Genomic DNA, 20,736 nt, shown 5'->3' on the forward strand with positions numbered 1-20,736 from the left:
ATGATAAAGAGGTTCTGGATATTGCATGCTGTCACAGGGAGGTCCTGGTCCATGGCGCAGGGCTCTCCATCCTTGGTTATTAAGATGTGGGTCTTTGGGTTATTCATCTCAGAGGCTTTGCCTTTTGTTTGTGAGAGCTGCACCTTACACAGCGGTGTCTGATCTTCATTTGCATTTCAGCTCTGGTGTCAAAAGCCTGGAGGAGGTTTGCCTTCAGGTAACAGACCTTCTTCCTGGCCTCAAGAAGCTGCGCAATCTGCTCCCCGAACACGGCTGTCTGTTGCTGTCTCCAGGGAACTTCTGGCAGAATGATCGAGAGCGATTCAATGCTGACCCAGATATCATCAAAACCATCCACCAGCATGAACCAAAGACTCTGCAGACGTCAGCTACTCTCAAAGGTAGGAGGCTGAAGTGCCAAGGAAGCAATGAGAGATACCTGTGGCTTGCATTGCTGTTTTGTCCTCGCTATCTATTGCTGCTACTACCAAATTGGGTGGCATTTTGTTACTCTCAACATCCAGAATGAAGCTGCCTTGTATATTTCACCACCTGCTTTGTACCCGTGTTTCAAGCCCATTCTATATTTGTGGAAAGCAAATAATTCCACTCAGTGAGCCTCCTTTCTATAGGTGTAAAAATAACAGGCAAGTTGTTCAGGCTTTTCTTCCTGTTACTCTACATGTGCACAATGCTTTTTCCCTTGTGCTATTGTCTGTTACATTCAGCGCCTGTCTCCTTGTGACAGGTCAGCATTGAAATGAGGGGAGCTCTGCTTTGTGTGAAGGAGCATCTGGAGCACGTGGGGCCTTACTTAGGAGGAGGTGACAAGCTAGCTGTCTCATGGGTTAGGATTAGAGGGCAGACCACTGTCTCCATCATTTATTACCCCTCCATCAGGCATCTATACACATCAACAGCATCTCAACAAAGCACTGAGAAGGTGTCTCCTATCAGAACACTGTACCTCTGAATTTTTCACTACAAATATTCTCACGTCACATCCTGTTTGCCTGTTTTCCTCTTATCCATGCTGTGTTTTTGCAGATCTGTTGTTTGGACTCCCTGGGAAATACAGTGGGGTGAACCTGTACAACAGGAAGCGAGTGGTGTCTTACACTGTCACACTGGGTCTCCAGCGATATGACTCCAGGTAGGGAGCTCTGGCTGTGCTGTTTTAATGCTAGGAGACCTGCACTCATTTCTTGGGCAGCTTGCTGATTTTCTTTTTCCTATTCTGATTCTTGCTGTGCTTTTGTTTAGTCTCCATTTCCTTCCGTTCTGGAGTATTTTGGGGTCCTCTGGAGGTGCTGTAGATAAACAGGGTGCTCTACCGGGGAGAAAGGAAATACTGTCAGCACTTGGATTCATTCTAAAGTACAGTAGGCATAGGACCCAAAGCTGGTACTGGGGGTTCCTCTGATGATGGCTTCATCAGCACACGGAGCTGTCAGCTGTAGCAGCCAAGGCCCAGTTGGTGCTTTGACCCAGTTCCTGGTGCATAGAGCTGGAGCACTTTGCTTTCCAGTAAGTGCTAATTCAGCTGGTACCAACTGCGGAACCCCCGTGGCAGTGTTGGCAGAGGTGCTTTGGCTTGAGCTAATCTGAGGACGGAACAATCTGCTCAGTGCTGCATAGAATTCCCCAGGGAATGCCTGGGACACAACAGCAGCCAAACCTGTGCCCATCCAAGAGCCCTTCAGCCTCAAGGACTGTCACGTGGGAGCCGTAATTACTGAAGATGTAGGGGATGTTTGAGCCTGCGGGTTGTTCTGCTCCCCAGGGCCAAGGTTTTTGATGACGAGCCCTTGCTTTATATAGTTTTGCTGAATCTTCGTAGTTATCTTTGAAGCTTTACAGAAGTCAAGGTGTGGGAGATGTGTGCAGATGTGCTGAATGTAGTTTGTGCCCCGGAGGAGCAGAGTGAGCACTCAGCCCTAGAGAGAGCTGTGTTGTGTAAATCTCTATGAATCTGTGGAGATCCTTGTTATTTGAACTCACTGGGCTCCTGCTTGGAGTTGCTCGCTGTCTGTCTGGCTCAGTGTGGCTGACATCCTTCTCCCTTCTCCCCCCCAGGTTCCTCAGCAGCCTCCGTTCTCGCCTCAAGATGCTGCATCCCAGTCCGAACTGCACGCTGCGGGAGGACAGCATCGTTCACGTGCACTTCAAGGAGGAGATTGGCATTGCTGAGCTCATACCCCTCGTCACCACCTACATTATACTCTTCGCTTACATCTACTTCTCCACACGTAGGTTTGTGGGGTGGAGAGCCTGGAGGGGAGAGCAAGTTAGTAAGCTGCCTGTACAGCCTGCAGCACTGAAGGGATGAGGGATGGGGTTCACTTCCCCTGTCCATGGCACTGCCATAGCACTGCAGTTCCCTCCCGTTTCAGCAGCAGAGCTGATGTTGAAATTTGGCCATGGCCACGTGGAGGATTAGCAGCCTTGCTGATCTGGTTTCTGCTTGTTGGTTCCTTTCAGCCAGTGTGTTGTTACTCCTAGCGATACCTTCTGAGCTATTCAGTGTCTTACATAGCTTAAGTGCCATAGTAGTGACACATTTTACAACTTGGGTAGACTGATTTGTGGTCATATAAATGAAATACATGTGGTTTTAGACCTTACTGGCCATATTTAAATTCCTTTTCTCATGCCCCAGTAGTGCTGTACTGGAACTGGTATAAGGTTCAAGCCAAGTACCATTCTCCATCCCATCCCTGTGAGTGTTCTTACACAGTGGGAGTTCTGGGATCTGTGTTTCAGACACTGACCCTGAGCTGCCACCAGCTCTGGGTTGCAGGCTAGTAAATAACTGCTGCCATAGATGAGGATGAGGATCCCTTGTGTCATCTTCTTTCATGTGCTAATGGAGACTTTGCATTCTGTTTCTCAGGGAAGATTGACATGGTGAAATCAAAATGGGGCCTGGCTCTGGCAGCTGTTGTGACAGTGCTCAGCTCTTTGCTTATGTCAGTTGGGCTGTGCACGCTGTTTGGTTTGACACCTACTCTTAACGGAGGGTAAGTTTCCAGCACCAAACCTCTTCCTAAACAAGGACGGATGGAGGTAAAATGAGTTGATAACAGCTGAAGGGCTGTGTGTTTCTTTCTGTCCAGCAACAAGACCTTGCTGGGTCACAGTGTTCCCAGGGGTGCCTCAGTGCTGAGCAGTTGCCTCTTTAGCCTCAAGCAAAAGGAATTGGCTGGGCAAGGTCTTATTCACAAACACGATTTCCTGCCAGCAGAGTAGGCACCCACATACCTTTCTCCTGCAGTGACTTGTCTTAGCATCCAGAAGGACTTCCTGCTTTTTCTCTGGCCAGCTTCATTACATTTAGCTGGGAAGAAGTGTGTAAAGGTGTCAGAACTGACCTGCACTGTCTGCCTGCTGGCCAGCATGAGTGAGTGCGCAGCCACTGCTGATCTCCTGCAGCGTCTCTTCTGGCTGGGTTCCTGTGCATGTGGTGCTGAGGCTTTTGATGTGGTTATTACCACTCGTGTTTGTGTCGAGGACACCCGAGAACCCAGTTAATTAAAGTTCAATCCAGAATCCTTTGGTTTTCAGACCCCTTCCCTGAGTAAGTGAGGAAGAACCCCATCATTTTTCCTCCCATTTCTCCTTCCAGCTTCAGGTCTGACCAGGAGGAAGATTTCTCAGTGCTGGTAGTAGTTTACCACGAGCCTGACTAAGAGAGGGGAGTTCCTCCCCAAGCAGCCTAAAAGAGCTATGAATAATTGACTTCAGAAATGGAAATATTTATTCCCTTTTTTACCTCTGTGGTAATTAGGAGCCTTAATTATGAAACAGGACGAGCTGCACAGGTAGAGCAGATAGGATCCATGAGGAGTTTGCACTTATAATGCAACCTAAATCACAGTGTTTGGTTGCAGATGTATGAGTGGGATCCAAGGGATTTGGGTTTAATCTGGTTTTGGTTAGCACCGTGACCAAGGCCTTTGTGTGCTGTTAGCCTTACAGTTGTCACACGTAAGGGCCAAACTAATCCAACTATTCCTTAATTAATGCAGTCCTTATTTCTTAAAGTAGCTTTCCTGCGAAAATTCTTTGCCTTAAAATGATTGCGTGGACAGTTTCCTTTGGAGTTCAAGCTCAGCTGCTGGAAGCTTCATTCCTGCAGTACTTTATAAATGCAGTTTAATTAGATGGAGGACACTGGGCTTTCATTGACGTGTGCTGGCTCTGACAGGTTGGCCTTCTGTCTGCTTCCTGACTGGGCAGAGTGTCGGTGGTGTGTCACACACCAGGTGGTACCACGCGAGGATTTGCCCAGCCTTGGGCTGCAGAGTCACACTACTTTGGTTAAACTTTGATCTGGCTTATACCCTTCTTTATCCATTCTGACTTCAGCAGAGCCTTGTAGGTGTGGGTGTGTTTGTTTTAATGGCACCTGTACTGGTGATAAGCCCTTGTTTTTGTAAGGTACTGAAATGAAGCTTGTTGATTAGAGATCAGTATTGACCTTTTACTACCGTATGATACATAAACCAGACCTTAATCAGTCATCACCTTTATCAGTCATCTTCTGTCTTCCTTTGATAGTTTTCCCTTGTCTTGCAGCTTAGTTCAAATATTAGGGAAGTAAAATAATATATAATTATATAAAATAATTATAGATAAGATAGACGTTAATCTCCTATTACAGAAAAGGAAACGCAGTGGAGATCAGTGATGTGATCAGTCCAGGGTTTGAGGCTGAACTGAGGCCGAATGCCTGGAGATCACAGAGGGAGGAATACGTGAGAGCTGGAGGACTGTGAAGGCCGCTGATTGCAGAGTACAAGTGACCACACCACCAGCTGCTATCTCAACTAGATTAGAGGAATCGCAATCTCAGATGATGACCCACTGCTCCCTATTTGCTGCTGCTGTTTGCAGGGTGTGACAGCTTGTATCTCACCTGCACAGCCTTGCACTGCTCTGCAGGAGAAGCTCAGGTTGGATTGCTCATAAGCTGCTTGTGGTCTGCAATGAAAACTGCTGACTCTTCAAGGACTATTTCACCTCATAATCTGTGCCTACTAATTAATTGTCTTCAGCAATGGAATCAGCTGTTGAAGCAGGGTGTAGCTGTGAGTTACAGGTTTCCTCTGCCAGGTTTGTGCTGCCTTCCAAAGGCTCATTGCAAGCAAGGCAAGGCAGATCTGCTCTGTCTTGCAGGGCTGGGTGTAGGGATGGGACTCTGCATGCACTCTGCAAAGCTCTTGGGCAGCCTGCTCTGCACATCTGTGCTGTGCTGTACAGCAGACCTCATTCCCTTCATTCAGCAGTTTCCATCCCTAAGGATTCCAAGGAGATTTTCTCACATCTGGGTTCTGTCCTGAACTGCTGCTTGGAGGAGTGGCAAAGGATACGAATTGAAAATGCCTTTAGATAAAGGCAGAACCGAGCACTTGCTGGTTTCAGATTCTGTGACATGTACAAAGAGCCCCTGAGTGTGCTACGTGTGTTTGTGTTCTGTCACTTAATATGGGCATTCACCTCCTGGGAAGGTCATGGACCGGAGATGGAGGGGCTGACACATTGCACAGCCATTGATAGAGCTGGCGTTCAGTTCGGATTCCTGGAGCTTTCATGGGTTTTGTGTGTGTTTTTTCAGTAATCCTTCGTTGAATGGAGCCCTTGCTGTTTCAGCTTGTCATTTGTTCAAGGAATTGGAAGGAACTGGCTGAGTTAGCAGTGTTTCCAGGCAGGTGTTTCTTCCCCACTGACCTTGCAAGGTACAGGCTGATGGCAGCTGCCTGCCTGCAAATTCTGCTGAGCTGTGGGCAGCTGGAAGCAGCACTGGGATGTGGTCTGTGGTAGTGGCAGGAGGCAGGTGTGCTCCCAAAGCCTGTTGTTTAGCTGTCTGAGCTGTCAGTGAGTTGCACAGGGATGCGGGTACATGCACACAGCCCCTGGGTCTGCACTGAGCAGCACAGCACACAGCCATCCTCCTCCAGAAGCACTTGCTGGAGGGAGATTCATTCTCAGTTCTGTTCTTGTGTCCTTTAGAGAGATATTTCCATACTTGGTTGTTGTCATTGGCTTGGAGAATGTGTTGGTCCTCACCAAGTCTGTTGTCTCTACGCCTGTTGACCTGGAAGTGAAGCTCCGCATCGCCCAAGGTATGGAATCACGGGATCACAGAATGGCTTGGGTTGGAAGGGAACCTGAGGATCATCAAGATCCAACCCCTGCTGCAGGCAGGGCCTCCAACCTCTGCATTTAATACTAGACCAGGAAGGGAGGAAGGCTGTTGACAGGGAGAAAGTCGGGTAATGCTGGGACTGGGAGGTGTGATCTTAGCTGTGGTCTGTAGTGGAAACAAGCACTGTTTGTGCTGAGTGAGAACTGGGAGTTGAATCCTAATGGTCTGTCTTAATATTTTGACTATTCCCAAGAACTAATGGAAGCCTGTCATTATGAGCACTGCTTCTTACAGTATGGAGTGAAGCACTGGCTAAACATGGTTAAAACAGTGTTGGTAAGGGAGAGCTGTATTCCCTGGTGAGGATATTTAGTACCTTTTCCCACTGTGTCATGGATACTGTAAGCACAGTCCACAGTTCCTCTTAAGTTCTGCTGAGTATGTGAGAAAACGATCAGCTCTGCAGCTGCACGAGGAATTGAGTATCCTCAGCCCATGGGGAAATGGGGTTTGCAACCTTAACAAGTATTTCCAACCATAAAAAAGAAGGGATATTCTGGAGTGATCCTCAGAAAAAACATACTTGGTTTTAAAAATGTGAGTGCTTATTTTCCTAGATCAGAAATGGGACTCAAAAACTCAATGGTCTTTTGCAGTTCTGAATGGCTGCATCGCGTTGTTTGGTGCCCTCAGAGGGTTGGAGCTGAGGCAGTGCTGTGAGCTGAGCTGTCCTCAGCTCTCTTTGTAGTTAATGGTCAGAGAACCACCGAGTCCTTAGGGTTGGGAGGGAGCTCTGAAGGCCTAGTCCAGCTCCCCTGCAATGCACAGGGACAGCACAGCTCTGTCAGGTTACCCAGGGCCTGATCCAGCCTGGCCTTGGAATTCTGCAGGGATGGAGCAGCATAGAATGGCCTGGGTTACAAAGGACTTCAAAGATCATCCAGTTCCAACCCCCTGCTGTGTGCAGGGTCACAACCAGCAGCCCAGGCTGCCCAGAGCCACATCCAGCCTGGCCTTGAATGCCCGCAGGGATGGGGCATCCACAGCCTCCTTGGGCAACCTGTTCAGTGCGTCACCACCCTCATCATCAGGTGGATTAATGATAACCTGTCTGATAAGGACACTGGAATGTGCAGGCCAGTTACTTGACTTGCAAATAGATACCCAAGACAAGTCATATGAATTTTAGCCTTGAAGTGCCCTTTTTTGTCTGTTGGGTAAAGATGCTGGATGCAGCAAGCAGTCTCCTTTAAGCTGTGCTTGTGCCTGTTCACCTGCAAGGATCCTCCTAACCTCTCTACTGTGTTATATAAACCGTGTTATTTCCCCAGGTTTGAGCAATGAGAGCTGGTCAATTATGAAGAATATGGCCACAGAGCTTGGGATCATCCTGATCGGGTATTTCACCCTTGTTCCAGCCATCCAGGTGAGTGTGGCTGATCAGTTTGAACCCACAGGATGGAGGCTTGTAGTCAGTGCTAGAATGTACTGTGCAATACTTTGCATTAGCTGTTCAGGGGCACCCAGCTGCTCCTCAGGTGCTCCAAGGTTACGTGTGCAGCAGGTTGTATGGGAATAGGAGCAGGGTTTTTCAGTGCCAGTTGATACAACTGGGGTCAGGAAGTTTGTCCTTGTTTTGCATTTATTTCTTGGCCTAATGAAATCCCATCTAACACAGCAACCCTTGTTTTCTGTGGCTTTGCTGACTCTGTGATGGCTGCAGCTCCCTGCCCTTAGGTCCCACCAGCAGTGAGGATGAAATGCAGGCACACTCATTTACAGCATGCACATATCTATATATACTCAGCCATGCAGATTGAGACAGATACACTCAGCACCCTGCAAGGCCAAACAGCTGCATCCTACAGTTCCTTGCAGTTCCTCAGCCTACATCAGGAGCAGGAGGACAGCAAGAGAGGAGCTATGCTAGGATCCTCCAGGCAACCTCTGGCCACACGTTGTGCCCTAATTTTTGTGTGTGAAGCTGATTTGCAGAGATTGCTCAGGTCAGACACCAGCAGGATTCATCCTTTAGGTCTAAACTGGGCTCATTCATTTGCCATATCCTTCTTTCACTTCACTGTGGGGGAGCCTGTGGAGTGCACTGATTATAGGAGATAAATGGGAGTGAGGCAGAGCTGTGTAGAAGCATGGAAAGAAGTGACGCTGTTCCTCACACCCACATGCACTCCTGTTCTTTACAGCATTTTGAACCGTGTCCTTGCATCCATTCTTTGCTCTCTGTGCTCTCTCCTGCCTTTCCTTGGCTGTTTGCTTTCTGCACAGCAACAATCTCCCAGGGATGCTGGCTGGCTGCTGTGTACCCCTTACCTGTGCCTGTCCCTTGGAGCAGAGGACACTGCAGTTGGTGTTCTGTATTGTGTTGCACAGACCAAGGAATCCTGCAGAAAGAGAGCCAGGCTGCATAAATCCAGCAGGGACCTTTGCTTTAAGGGGGGCAATACAGTGCAGGAACCAGCAGGTCCTGTCTGTGGGGAACAGCAGAAGAGTTGGAGGCCCAGGGACTGTAATGAGCCCCCCGTCCTTGCAGTGTGCCAGTGGGGTGCTGAGCTGCTGCAGGGTGCCCTGAGATCCCTCTTGCATTCTCCTGCTCTCGGCCACTCCTTTGTTCTGAAGCTCACACACTAATCCTGCACTATCCAGCATTGGTTTGGGTTTTGCCATAGGGTGTGCAGTATCCAAGTGTAAGAAGATTTCAGATTTCTAGGGCTGGCAGTTTCAGATGTCTCTAATCCTAAGTGGAATAAGTGGAGGTATTAACAGAATTAACATCTCTATATGCAGAGTTTGCCATTTGTGGAGTCTGTGCAGTCTATGTCTATGCAGTCTATGGACAATGTGCAGTCCAGATGCTGCTTTCCCTCTGCTTTTCTCCTTTCCAGAGGAACCTGTGTTGTGTTTTCATCCCTCCGCTTCCAGAACATCATGTCAAATGTTGATCAGATCAGAGAGAACTCAGAATCCTCCTCATGCTGTTGGTGTGGGGAGGGCTGGGCAGCCGACCTGCTGGGTTCTCTCCTTCTTATTGCACTGATTCTCTAATAACAAGCAGTTGATTGCTTACATTCCAGGATCAGTTTGAACAGGATGGGGAGCCCCTTTAGATACCGAAGGCTGCTCTCAGCTCTCCCTGCAGCCTTCCCTTCCCCAGCTGCACAGCCCCAGCTCTGCCAGCCTATTTTCACTTGTGATACATTCTGTTCTCATGCTCTCCTCACATTGACGAGATCTTATTTGAGTTCTGACAGGTCCTGACAGAAGTTTGTACCTCCGAGGGGAAGGAAACTCCTGTAAAGTGCTTTAATTTGATGCTGCTGTGAAGTCTAAAATGTAGGGTGGCACTTTAAAGAGGGGATGGCAGCACCGGTGGGAATTGGGAGTGTGTGTGTTTGATAGGGGTGCTGTGGGAGCTGACTATTATTGCCTCTGGGTGCACTTGTTGTGCTTCTCATCCTTACTTCTGCAGTGGCATCTGCTGGGGAAATGGAGCATTGCAGGAGGATTAGGAAACACTTCTGCAGGTGTTTGTCGTGTACTTGGTATTTAGAGACATCGAATAGTGGCTATGGGAGTTCTCCAGGGCTGCAGGACTGGAACTTACCCAGCAGATAAGCATTAACCAAGCGAGTGGTTTAGCTGGAGCCTGAAGGAGTGGCTGCATATCATACGTGGCCTTTGGTGGTCTTCCTTTGGGGAGTGACTGTACCCCCTCCTGGGCTCCCCGTGTTCCTGGAGGAGTTTAAAATAAGAGGGGGGGTTTATTGGTGATCCCGGCAATAGGATTTATCAAGGAAATACACTCAGGCCTGTGCCCTGCACAAGGTTTTGTTGAGTCGAGTTGCCTTTGTCTGAAGCTGAAATGTTTCCCATTGCCCCTGTAGCTCCCTGCTGTGGCTGATGCCTGTGTTCTGTCTGCAGGAGTTCTGCCTCTTTGCTGTGGTTGGCCTGGTGTCCGACTTCTTTCTGCAGATGCTCTTTTTCACCACGGTGCTGTCCATTGACATTCGCCGGATGGAGGTAAGGGAGGGACTTAGAACGGGGCTCTGCTTTGGGTCTTCCTTCTCTGCTGGTGGGAAGGGACTGAAGGAAGCATGCCTTGTGGGTTTTGTTTTCTTAGGCATTAAGGATTGGGGGGTAAAAGATCTGGGGCAGGGAGACACATGTGGTTACACACGTGGGGCTGGGAACAGGACGAGGGGAGGTGGGTGACCAGGTATGTAAGCATGCTGCATCTGGATAAATGGGCTGGAAGGAGAGCTGGACACAGACAGGTGACCACAGGAGTGTGAATAACAGCATGTGTGACAGAGTAAAGCTGGGCCAGACTGGCTGGAGAGTGCGTGTAGGAGCTCAGAGCCAGCACTTATCCAGGCCAGGTGAGTGTGGATGTCTGACTGTGCACACTGTGACCATCACATTGTTCTTCTCTCTTGGCAGCTCGCCGACCTGAACAAGCGTTTGCCAGCAGAAGCCTGTCTGCCCCCAGCAAAGCCTGCCAGCCGCTCGCAGCGCTACGAGAGGCAGCCAGCCATACGGCCTGCAACCCCACACACCATCACGCTGCAGCCATCCTCCTTCCGGAACCTGCGCCTGCCAAAGAGGCTGAGGGTCATCTACTTCTTTGCCAGGACACGCCTGGCCCAGAGACTCATCATGGTAGGCTGCAGGGTGGTACCTGATGTCCTGCTGGGCACTAAGCCAACCCCAATGGGCTTCCAGGGGAGAGAGAATAAAGGAAAGCTGAGTATTTGGGGAAGAGAAGGCTGCAGGGAGACATTAATGTGACCTTCCAGTACGTGAAGGGAGTGAATAAACAGGAGAGGGAATGGCTGTTTGTGAGGGTGGGCAGTGATAGGACAAGGGGGAATGGTGTTAAACCGAGACAGGGGAGGTTTAGGTTGGATCTTAGGAGGAAGTTTTTCCCCCAGAGGGTGGTGACGCACTGGCACAGGTTGCCCAAGGAGGCTGTGGATGCCCCATCCCTGCAGCCATTCAAGGCCAGGCTGGATGTGGCTCTGGGCAGCCTGGGCTGCTGGTTGGTGACCCTGCACACAGCAGGGGGTTGGAACTGGGAGAGCACTGTGGGCCTTTGTAACCCAGGCCAGTCTATGGTTCTATGATTTTCACGCATCTTTGTTCCCCTGCAAGACTTTCGTTTCCCCGTGGTAAATAATTCAAGGACAGCTTCTCTAAGAACATCCCTCTGCATACAGTAGCCGCAGGGCTTCGTGTTTGCACAGAGCTTGGGTGGTAGCAGACAAGTTCCTGATATTTGCCTTGCGAGGCTTTTATATGAGCAAAGACTTCTAGGACTGTGAAAGTGGAGAGAAAAGATATTTACAGAGCCAAAGCCCCATTTGTTCCTGCAGATAGAATGGAATAAAGGCACGGAGATATTTCTCTCCATGAAAGCCTAAGTCACTCCTTTTTGCAGGTGTGACTGCATTGGTTACACAGCACTGCTCCTGCTTGTCCTCTGCACCTCAGGTCTGGATGTCTGTAATGGAAGCAGTGCAGACTGTGCATTCCTTGGCTTTGCAAACCACAGCCCAACCTGTTGCTGCCAGCTAATGCATAGTCTGAGCGGGATGGCTGTGCCATGTGTTGCAGAGTTAAAGCAGAGCCCTTCTCTGAGCCTCCCCAGCACTGTGTGAGGATGGCAGATGTGCTGATCTCAGCCATCAGTGAGAAATCTCTTCCCTGCTGTGCCTTAGAGTGAGCCAAGCGGAGTTCCTCCCATCAGGATGAGTCAGGCAGCTCCCTGAAAAGCAGTGCTCACATCTTCAGTGTTCTGTGCAACCTCTCCCAATCTACTTAAAGGATGAGTGTCCACAGTAAGAATGGCACTGAGGGCTGGGATGTACTGATCAGCTCAGACAGCTCCCAGGGCAGGAGGGGCTGCATGCAGATGGCTGTGCACTGAGTGCTGTGTCTCCTTGCTCGCGCTACAGGCTGGGACAGTGATCTGGATTGGAATTCTGGTTTATACGGATCCTGCCGGTCTCCGCACCTACCTCACATCGCAGGTCACCGAGCAGAGCCCTCTGGGTGAAGCAGGCCTGCCCCCCATGCCCGTTCCTGGAGGGGTCCTTCCTGCTGGAGACCCCAAGATCGACCTGTCGGTTTTCCCATCGGACCCCATTCAGCTGTCAGAGAACCAGACCCAGCAGCGCGAGCAGCAGGCGGGGTTGGAGACCCTGGGCAGGTTGGACACAAACCAGCACACGTGGGCCCAAGGACCAGAGGGCAGAGGGAACGGGCAAACGGAGCTGGGAACCGAAGCACAGGTCACCTGGGGAGTGGAGGATGAGGAGATTTGGAGGAAGCTTTCCTTCAGGCACTGGCCGTCGCTTTTCAGCTATTACAACATCACTCTGGCCAAGAGGTGGGTCGGCTGTTCCTCCTGCTGTGCAGTGCTGGCGAGCTGTCCAGGGCTGCCTGTCTGAGAATGGGGGTTGTTGTGTCTCTCTCCTGTGCTCTTGGTTGTGTTGTTTGCTCTTTGCCTTCATCCCAGGCAGGATGAAGATGTTTAGGATTCTGTGAGATGATGTATGATGATGTGTTTGTGGTGGGGATGATACGGCAGGAGGAGGGTCAGTTGAGTTGAAGAAATGGTGATCACTTCTGGCCTGCACTGTACAGAGAACTGTGATCATTCTGTCTTCTTAAATCAGCATGATCCCCTTGAGGTCAACAGTAACACATTGCACTGCGGGCAGCCTGCCTTGGCTGCTGGGAAGAGCTGAGGGGTAGCAAGAAGATGCTGACCTGGTTGGGTTTCTGTGTCTTTGTGCCTGGTGACACTAAGCTCTCCTCACCTCCATCCCTTCAGGTACATCAGCATCCTCCCAGCGATCCCAGTCACGCTGTACCTGAACCCACAGGAGGCCTTGGAAGTGCGGCACCCCCAGGAGGCCAACCGCTACCACCCCTTCTTGTCCTCCAGTGCTGGGAAGTTGAATGCTGAAGCTCAGCCTGACCAGACATCATCCAGGCTGCAGGGGCACCGGGATGTCACCCTTTACAAGTAAAAGAGGCCTTGCTGCAGCCTCCTGACCATCCTTAACTCTCTTGAGACACAGGTTGCTCTTTGGCTGTTTGCTTCTTCTCCTGGTGGGGGAAAAAAAGGAAGACAACAAAAAAATCCACAGGGAGCTTCAGTGCAGAATCCTGTAACGCTCTGGGCACTGTAGCTCTGCTATCACAGCCCTAAATTCATCCTTGCACTGCTTTCCTCAGCAGGATGTGGTGTGTGTGGCCCATAGCACACATTGCTGTTGGTGGCTCACATCAGTGTACATGGATGGCTGTGAGCAAACAGTGTGCAAACACACGTGTGCAAGTGTTCATCGCCACATGCTGAATGCCTTGCAGTGAGCCGTGCTCCTTGAATTGTGGTATATTGGAATTGGATGGTTTTAACAGTGATGTTACTGCTTATTATGGGCTGTGTTGCTGGGGAGCAGGGGCACTCAGCTTTGGGAATAGGGGCTGTGACTCAGCTGTGCTTTATGGGGTGTTACATAAAGCTCCCATGCAGCAAAGAACTTCCCTTCCTACTGAGGAGAAGCTCTCAGAGGAGCCCCCAGCTCTCCATCCCACTCTGTGTTCTCCCTGGGCTTTGTTCAGCACACCTGCTGTTACTCTGCTCCCCACCTCAGTTTTCTTTCTGTCTGACTGCTCTCCTTCTAGAAGAGGCTGGAAATCTCGTTAAAATCAACATTTGCCTGTAAAAAATCCCTTCATTTTCCACAAAGCGCTGTAGGATCATAGAATGGCCCTCAGAGCTCACCACGTCACAGCTCAGTGCAGTCAGCTATTAGACCAAGCGCTGGATCATCTGTATTCCTTGCTGCACGTTCTCTTATGAGAAGAACCCAGTGCATTCAAACAGAGCAGGAATGGGCAGCTGGGCCTTTGTCTCACCTGTTCTCTCTGTGCCTGCACAGGGTGGCTGCACTGGGCCTGGCCTCGGGCATTCTGCTGGTCCTGCTGCTCTTCTGCCTCTACCGGCTGTTGTGCCCCAAGAACTACGGGCAGAACGGGCTCTCCCACAGCAGGAGGAGGAGGGGGGACCTGCCCTGTGATGACTATGGTTACTCCCCACCCGAAACTGAGATCGTCCCCCTGGTTCTCAGGGGTCACCTCATGGTATGTTATGGGGGCAGCCATTAGGAGAAGGGCGTCTTTTACTCTCTTTGGTGTGTTGAAAGTACAGGCCTTGGCGTAATGCAGCCTTGGGGGCTGAGAGCTGGGGTGAATTCTGTATAGATAAAGCAGGGTGAGGCTTTAGCCATCGCTGTTATTCCATCTCTTTGTAGACAGGCTGATCCAGCCTTCCTTGCCGGGGCAGCTGTAGATCCCCAATACATAATGCCTACTGAATCTTTTCTATGCTGGTGGGTAGGTGGGAGCTGTTAAATGTTTGCTGCACGCTGAGCTGTGCTCTTTCTTCCTTGGCAGGACATTGAATGTCTGGCCAGCGATGGGATGCTGCTCGTCAGCTGCTGCCTGGTGGGGCAGATCCGCGTGTGGGATGCTCAGACCGGAGACTGCCTGACTGTCATCCCCAAGCCCAGGTGAGTGGCTCAGTACCAGCTGTGCACAGCAGGCTGCTGCAGAGCCCTGTGCCAGGAGGCAGCAGTCACTGCCCTCAGTGCAGCCCTGCTCCCATCGCAGCCATCGCTGTGCTGGTGATCTGTGTCTCTAAGGTGGGCAGGCTTATGGCCTTGGCGTTCCTATCCAGCCAGCCCTTCCGAGGCAATGAAAACAGAAGAGCTGACCCTTTAATCACCATCTTTCAGGTTACGAAGAGACAGCAGCGGCATTTTTGACTACCAGGAAAGCTGGGATCACAGCCCGGATGGCAGAAACGGTCTGGATGACTCTTTTGAGAGCAGCCATCAGCTGAAGAGGATGCTGAGCCCCCCCCAGCCCCCCCTGTTCTGCGACCAACCAGACCTCACGTCCCTCATCGACACCAACTTCTCGGAGCAGGTGAAGGTGGCCGAGTCGGAGCCGCGGCACCGTGCTGTGGGCGGCCGCCAGAAGGAGACTGGCTACGACTTCAGCAGCCTGGTTGGGAAGGTGTATGAAGAGCACAGCACCTCCAACTGCATCAACTTCAGCGGCCTCTCAGCCCCACACAGCCAGGCTGGGTTCTGTGTTGGGGGCAGCACCGCCCGCTCCATGGGCTGCAGTGAGGAGGGCGGCTGCGGCGGCCGCAGGAGGAGCCTGGGGGATGAGTCCCTGTCGGGGTTTGACAAGTCGTCGCCTCTTCCCTCATGGGGAGGAGACTTGGAGAGCTCAGTCTGGAGCCTGGATCTGCAGGGGAACCTCATTGTGGCTGGCCGCAGTAACGGCAAGCTGGAGGTAAGGAAAGGAGGGCAGCTCCCTACTGGCTCGTATTGGGTGAGCCGCAGTGTGCAGGGCTGGGCCAGAGCCCCCAGCAATGGGCAGGGGAATGGGATGGGATGGATCCTGACAGAAATGCCTCTTGTGCCCTGAAAATCTCAACACACAACCAGCGTTGGTTGTGGGCGCAGTAAGGAAGGCACCCATTGGTTACTGATTGAAACACCACTTATTAGAAGTAATGCTGAGGGGAAAAAGAGGGCAGGGTGACCTTTACATCCCTCTGCTCGCTGGGATCCCCACGCTGTGCTGCACTGGGCAGGTTGTTGTGCTGCACTGGGCAGGTTGTTGTGCTGCACTGGGCAGGTTGTTGTGCTGCACTGGGCAGGTTGCTGCTCACACAGTTCACCCAGTCGTGTCCATGGAGGGTTTGGCCACCATCGTGCTCTGCCTGTGGGATCCCTGTGAGCTCAGAATCACACAGAACCTTCCTCCTTCCAGGTGTGGGATGCTATCGAGGGCACCCTGCGCAGCAGTAACGACGAAAGTCAGTCTGGCATCACAGCCCTCGTGTTCCTGAACAACAGGTAACCCGTGCTCATGTTCGGTGCTCCCTTAAGAGGAGGACGTGGGGGGTGAGCACAGACCTGGTGTGTCCCTCGTGCAGGGCACACAGCCCCAGTCTGTGCTGTGCATGGGGAGGGTCCCCTTGTGTCCTCTCAGCCCCTGGCAGCAGGGAGTTCTGTGCTCACCGAGCTCATCTCTCCCTCAGGATCGTTGCTGCCCGGCTGAATGGCTCCTTGGATTTCTTCTCCTTGGAAACACACACGTCCTTGAACCACCTGCAGTTCCGAGGTGAGCAGGGATCACCCCACAGCCCCGTCCTGAGCCTTTGTCATGATTCCAGCATGCTGCAGGATGGCACATCTGTGCTGTGCAGAGGACAGGGATTCCTTGGGAGCACTCTGTGGAGGGAGGGCACTTTGTGTGCTGCTCTTCTGCAGTGCCTGAGTCTGAGGAGTGGGAGATGTGCTTTAGGGCCAGCTCTGCCTGCAGCTCTTTGCCACCTCTGTTACCCCTTCAGCAAGGTCTGCTCTGGGCACTGGCAGTCACAGTGCTTTCCAGTTTCACCCTTCTCACTCCTTCCAAGGTCTGGCTGTGCAGGGGCTGCTGATTTGCTCAGCTCTTTGGTGCCCCTGCTCTCTTTGAGTTCAGCCCCAGGCATCCTCACTGTGCCCCTCCGGGTGTGATCAGCCACACACTGAGCTGCAGCCAGGACTTATTGTGCTTCCTTACTGCAGGAGCCCCCAGCAGGAGCAGCATCCCATCCTCCCCGGTGTTCAGCAGCAGCGACGTCATCGTGTGCCAGCTCACCCACACCGTGTCCTGCGCCCACCAGAAGCCCATCACAGCCCTGAAGGCTGCGGCAGGACGGCTGGTCACGGGCAGCCAGGACCACACTCTGAGGGTGAGCAGCCTCGTCCTCAACGAGGAGCATTTGGGTGTGGGTGATCTGCTTGTGTGTGTGTGTGTGCAGGGAGGCAGAGTGTGCAGGGGTGGTGTGGTTAGTGCAGTGCAGTCCTTAAGTTGTGCTCATCTGCCTGGCTGGGGCTCAGTGCTACAATGGCAGCAATGACGGAGCTCTGTGTGAGCTGTCTCAGTGAACAGATCACAGTCACAGAGCTGTAGGACTTGGAAGGGATGGCAGGAGATCCCACGCTGCCACCATCCACCCCCCCCCAGGGGATGTTCCCTGCAATAGGTTGTACAGGAAAGCATCCAAGTGGGTTTGAATATCTCCAGAGCAGGAGATCCCCCACCTCCCAGTGCTCTGCCCCCCTCAAAGGCAAGAAGTTGTGCCCAGCTCTTGAGCTGTGCAGGTTTCAGTGTGGCAGCATCGCAGCCTTCTGATATGGGAGACCCTCCTTCCTCAGGGCTGGGAGCCATTGGGCTCTGTGCTCTGTGCTGTCCCTGTTCCCCCCTGATTCTCCCCTCTACCTGCAGGTGTTCCGCCTGGAGGACTCGTGCTGCCTGTTCACACTGCAGGGCCACTCAGGAGCCATCACTGCTGTGTACATGGATCAGGTGAGCTGGGCTGGGAACCAGGAGAGCATCCTTTATGGTGGCTGCTGAGCCAGGGGAGAAGGTGGTGTGTGCTGCTCTGAGTTAGCAGAGACCCCTGCTGTGGGTTTACCCACTGTCCCATGGGAAGAGCAGCGAGGGTGGGAGTGCTGGGTGGTCCAGGTGGATCCGCTGCTCTGTGCTGTGGTTCCTGACCCGGTTCTGCCCCTCACAGACGATGGTGCTGGCGAGTGGAGGGCAGGACGGGGCCATCTGCCTGTGGGACGTGCTGACGGGCAGCAAGGTGAGCCACATGTACGCACACCGCGGGGACGTCACCTCCCTCACCTGCACCACGTCCTGCGTCATCAGCAGTGGCCTGGACGACGTGATCAGCATCTGGGACCGCAGCTCAGGGATCAAACTGTACTCCATCCAGCAGGTTGGTGGCGGGGGGGAAAGAGGGGAGGGTAACCCAGCAAACCCACTGAGTGTGTGGATGTGCAGGGAACGGCTGTTTGTGAGGGTGGGCAGTGATGGGACAAGGGGGAATGGTTTGAAACTGAGACAGGGGAGGTTCAGGTTGGATCTGAGGAGGAAGTTTTTCCCCCAGAGGGTGGTGACGCACTGTTCACAGGTTGCCCAAGGAGGCTGTGGATGCCCCATCCCTGCAGGCATTCAAGGCCAGGCTGGATGTGGCTCTGGGCAGCCTGGGCTGCTGGTTGGTGACCCTGCACACAGCAGGGGGTTGGGACTGGATGAGCACTGAGGGCCTTTGTAACCCAGGCCATGCTGTGATCCTATGATATAAGCCGTGTTAGTGCTGGGGCTGAGCGTCTCCTGCTTCAATTCCCTGCAGGAAATGGGCTGCGGCTCCAGCCTGGGCGTCATCTCGGACAACCTGCTGGTGACGGGCGGGCAGGGCTGCGTGTCCTTCTGGGACATCGGCTACGGGGACCTGCTGCAGACCGTCTACCTGGGCAAGAGCAACGAGTCGCAGCCCGCGCGGCAGATCCTGGTGCTGGAGAACGCCGCCATCGTCTGCAACTTCGGCAGCGAGCTCAGCCTGGTCTACGTGCCCTCGGTGCTGGAGAAGCTGGACTGAGGACGGACGGCAGCTGCGGGCCAGGCAGCAGCGCTGGGCAGCTGGATGCGGCGATGGGACCGACCCGCACCCGCAGCTCCGACTCTGCTCGTGTGAACTGCGCCGTGTTGCCCCACTGCCTCCGTGTCTTGCGCTGCGTGGGGTGCTCCGAGGTTGGTGTGTTCCATGCGGTCCCAGTGCGGGATGGAGCTGCAGGGCTGCGGCAGGAGATGGGGCTGGGGGGAACAGAATGAAGGCAGCGGGTCAGAGCGTGGAGCTGCAGCTCAGGGGCACGTTGCTGCAGCATTGCAGCATTGCCTGCAGGTGGAGGCTGAAGGCAGGACGGCCCCGTGCTCGGTGTGGCCCCACGTGCCTTAGGGCGCCGGCCGGGCACGGGCTGTGCCGGCTGCGTTGCAGCAGTTCCTGCCCTATTTATTTATATGCTGTATATAGTTATTTATTCTGGCAGGAGGGGGCGGGAGCTGCCGGGCCCCGTTTGCAGCAGTAGCACCTTCCTGCTCCTGGCGCTGGGGGTGCCCAGGACACACGTTGTGGGTCCATCCCCGGCAGTTTCTGATGCTCTTTCTGCTCAATTGACGCCATGTCTGTCCTTCCGTCCCCGCTGATTGTCGGGCAGCGCTGCGGGGTCCGGGAGCAGCCGTGGGGGTGTGAGGACAGCCCGGCCCCAGCGCCCGCCCCGCGTGGCCTTAACGCCGCTGTTGCTTTGTGCTGCGGCGGCAGCAGTTTTGTACCGGATCGTGTTTTCTATCTGTACAAAAACCTCCATTAAACCGGACTAACCCCAGCCTGGCTGCCGTCCTGCCATCCCATCCCCCCCCCATCACCCCTCCTTCATCCCCACGGCTGTGGCTGGAGCAGCTCGAGGCGCAGTTCAGTGCCATTCGGAACCCTTTATTTTAGTAGCAAACAGCTGCAAAAGTCAGTTGTGCCCGCACTGAACCGCCCGTGTGACCGCACAGCTGCGGGCTGTAGTGCTGCTATGGGGGGATTGGGGCTGAGCCCCCTCAGCTCTTGTTGAGTGTCCAGAGCGGGTCCAACATGCTGAGTGGGTCATCGCTGGGTCGGGGCGCCCGCAGCCCCTCGCCCGTCTGCGCCTGCAGGAAGTTCTGCTTGTTCATGCGCTGTTTGCCCTTCAGCGACGCGTCCAACGTGAAGGCCTCGGGGGTGAGGGATGCCAGCAGCTCCAGGGAGGACGTGGGCGCTGGGGGGGCAGCAGGAGGTGCCGGGGGGGTCGAATCCTCCATGTGGTTGGTGCTCTCGGCCTCAGCCGGTGGTTCCGGTACCGGCACCGGTTCGGGGATGGCGGCACCGCAGCCCCCGTCCGTCCCGTCCCGTCCGTCCGTCTCGCTGTCGGGCAGCACCGGCAGCTCCGCCGCATTGGGCACCGGGGCGACCTCCGGCCCCCAGCCCGGCCCCAATTCCCCCCCTCCTGCTGGTTTGATGCTGAGTTTGGCGATGGTGGCCTGGATGGAGCTGATGGGCACATCCCCGCCCAGCACCAGGTCCTGCGGGTCCTGCTGGAAGTACAGCTAAAGGACACGCTCCATCAGACCCGGGTCACCCCTGTGTCCCCCCCCACACCCCACACCGCCCCACACCCACCTTCGGGGACGCGCTGTTGGCTTTAGGAGCTGTCGGAGCACCCCCTCCGTGTCGCTGCAGCAGCTGCTCGGCGTGTTGCAGGACGGCCTCATAGCAGAACTTCAGGTGCAGCTGTAAGAAGGTGGGAGCGCAGTGAGCAAAGCAGCGGGACGCGACCACCCCCAGCCCGGCCCCCCCCGGTACCTTCTCCTGCAGCATGTGTTTGCGCTGCTGCCTCATGCGCCGCACCAGCTGCGGCAGCTCAGGGATGCCGTTCCCAGCCTCCACCTCCTGCACGGCCGCATACAACAGGCAGAACGCGCCGGTTCGGCCCACGCCAGAGCTGCGGGGACACGGAGCTGCGGCCGGAGGGAACGGAACCGCGACGGCACCGAACGGACCCACCCCACCCCACCCCACCCCATCCCATCCCATCCCCATCCCATCCCATCCCATCCCCACCCCA

At 53.7% G+C, this 20,736-nt stretch overlaps 2 protein-coding genes across 5 annotated transcripts in view; one reads left to right on the forward strand and one right to left on the reverse strand.

Moving 5' to 3' along the window:
* The window catches only part of SCAP (SREBF chaperone), a 38,177-nt gene extending 18,704 nt beyond the window's left edge, over positions 1 to 19,473 (forward strand). For both annotated transcript variants that reach the window (XM_015852712.2, XM_015852711.2), the window contains 19 exons: positions 181 to 401; positions 1,048 to 1,153; positions 2,077 to 2,249; positions 2,894 to 3,020; positions 6,013 to 6,125; positions 7,480 to 7,574; positions 10,088 to 10,186; positions 10,607 to 10,825; positions 12,121 to 12,554; positions 13,002 to 13,196; positions 14,119 to 14,320; positions 14,633 to 14,748; positions 14,974 to 15,541; positions 16,025 to 16,110; positions 16,296 to 16,378; positions 16,825 to 16,991; positions 17,528 to 17,608; positions 17,820 to 18,026; positions 18,444 to 19,473. In XM_015852712.2, coding sequence (XP_015708198.1) covers positions 181 to 401; positions 1,048 to 1,153; positions 2,077 to 2,249; positions 2,894 to 3,020; positions 6,013 to 6,125; positions 7,480 to 7,574; positions 10,088 to 10,186; positions 10,607 to 10,825; positions 12,121 to 12,554; positions 13,002 to 13,196; positions 14,119 to 14,320; positions 14,633 to 14,748; positions 14,974 to 15,541; positions 16,025 to 16,110; positions 16,296 to 16,378; positions 16,825 to 16,991; positions 17,528 to 17,608; positions 17,820 to 18,026; positions 18,444 to 18,689 — 3,538 coding nt within the window. In that variant the 3' untranslated portion in view covers positions 18,690 to 19,473. The remainder of the gene's footprint in view (positions 1 to 180; positions 402 to 1,047; positions 1,154 to 2,076; positions 2,250 to 2,893; positions 3,021 to 6,012; positions 6,126 to 7,479; positions 7,575 to 10,087; positions 10,187 to 10,606; positions 10,826 to 12,120; positions 12,555 to 13,001; positions 13,197 to 14,118; positions 14,321 to 14,632; positions 14,749 to 14,973; positions 15,542 to 16,024; positions 16,111 to 16,295; positions 16,379 to 16,824; positions 16,992 to 17,527; positions 17,609 to 17,819; positions 18,027 to 18,443) is intronic.
* An 86-nt stretch (positions 19,474 to 19,559) lies between these two features.
* The window catches only part of PTPN23 (protein tyrosine phosphatase non-receptor type 23), a 15,286-nt gene continuing 14,109 nt past the window's right edge, over positions 19,560 to 20,736 (reverse strand). For 2 of the 3 annotated variants that reach the window (XM_015852708.2, XM_015852710.2), the window contains 3 exons: positions 20,475 to 20,613; positions 20,292 to 20,402; positions 19,560 to 20,218 (listed from right to left, as the gene is read on the reverse strand). In XM_015852708.2, the coding sequence (XP_015708194.1) occupies positions 19,694 to 20,218; positions 20,292 to 20,402; positions 20,475 to 20,613 (775 nt within the window). In that variant the 3' untranslated portion in view covers positions 19,560 to 19,693. The remainder of the gene's footprint in view (positions 20,219 to 20,291; positions 20,403 to 20,474; positions 20,614 to 20,736) is intronic. The other variant, XM_015852709.2, reaches the window with a different exon arrangement.

The sequence above is a fragment of the Coturnix japonica genome, chromosome 2, assembly GCF_001577835.2.
Source record: "Coturnix japonica isolate 7356 chromosome 2, Coturnix japonica 2.1, whole genome shotgun sequence".
Classification (NCBI taxonomy): domain Eukaryota; kingdom Metazoa; phylum Chordata; class Aves; order Galliformes; family Phasianidae; genus Coturnix; species Coturnix japonica.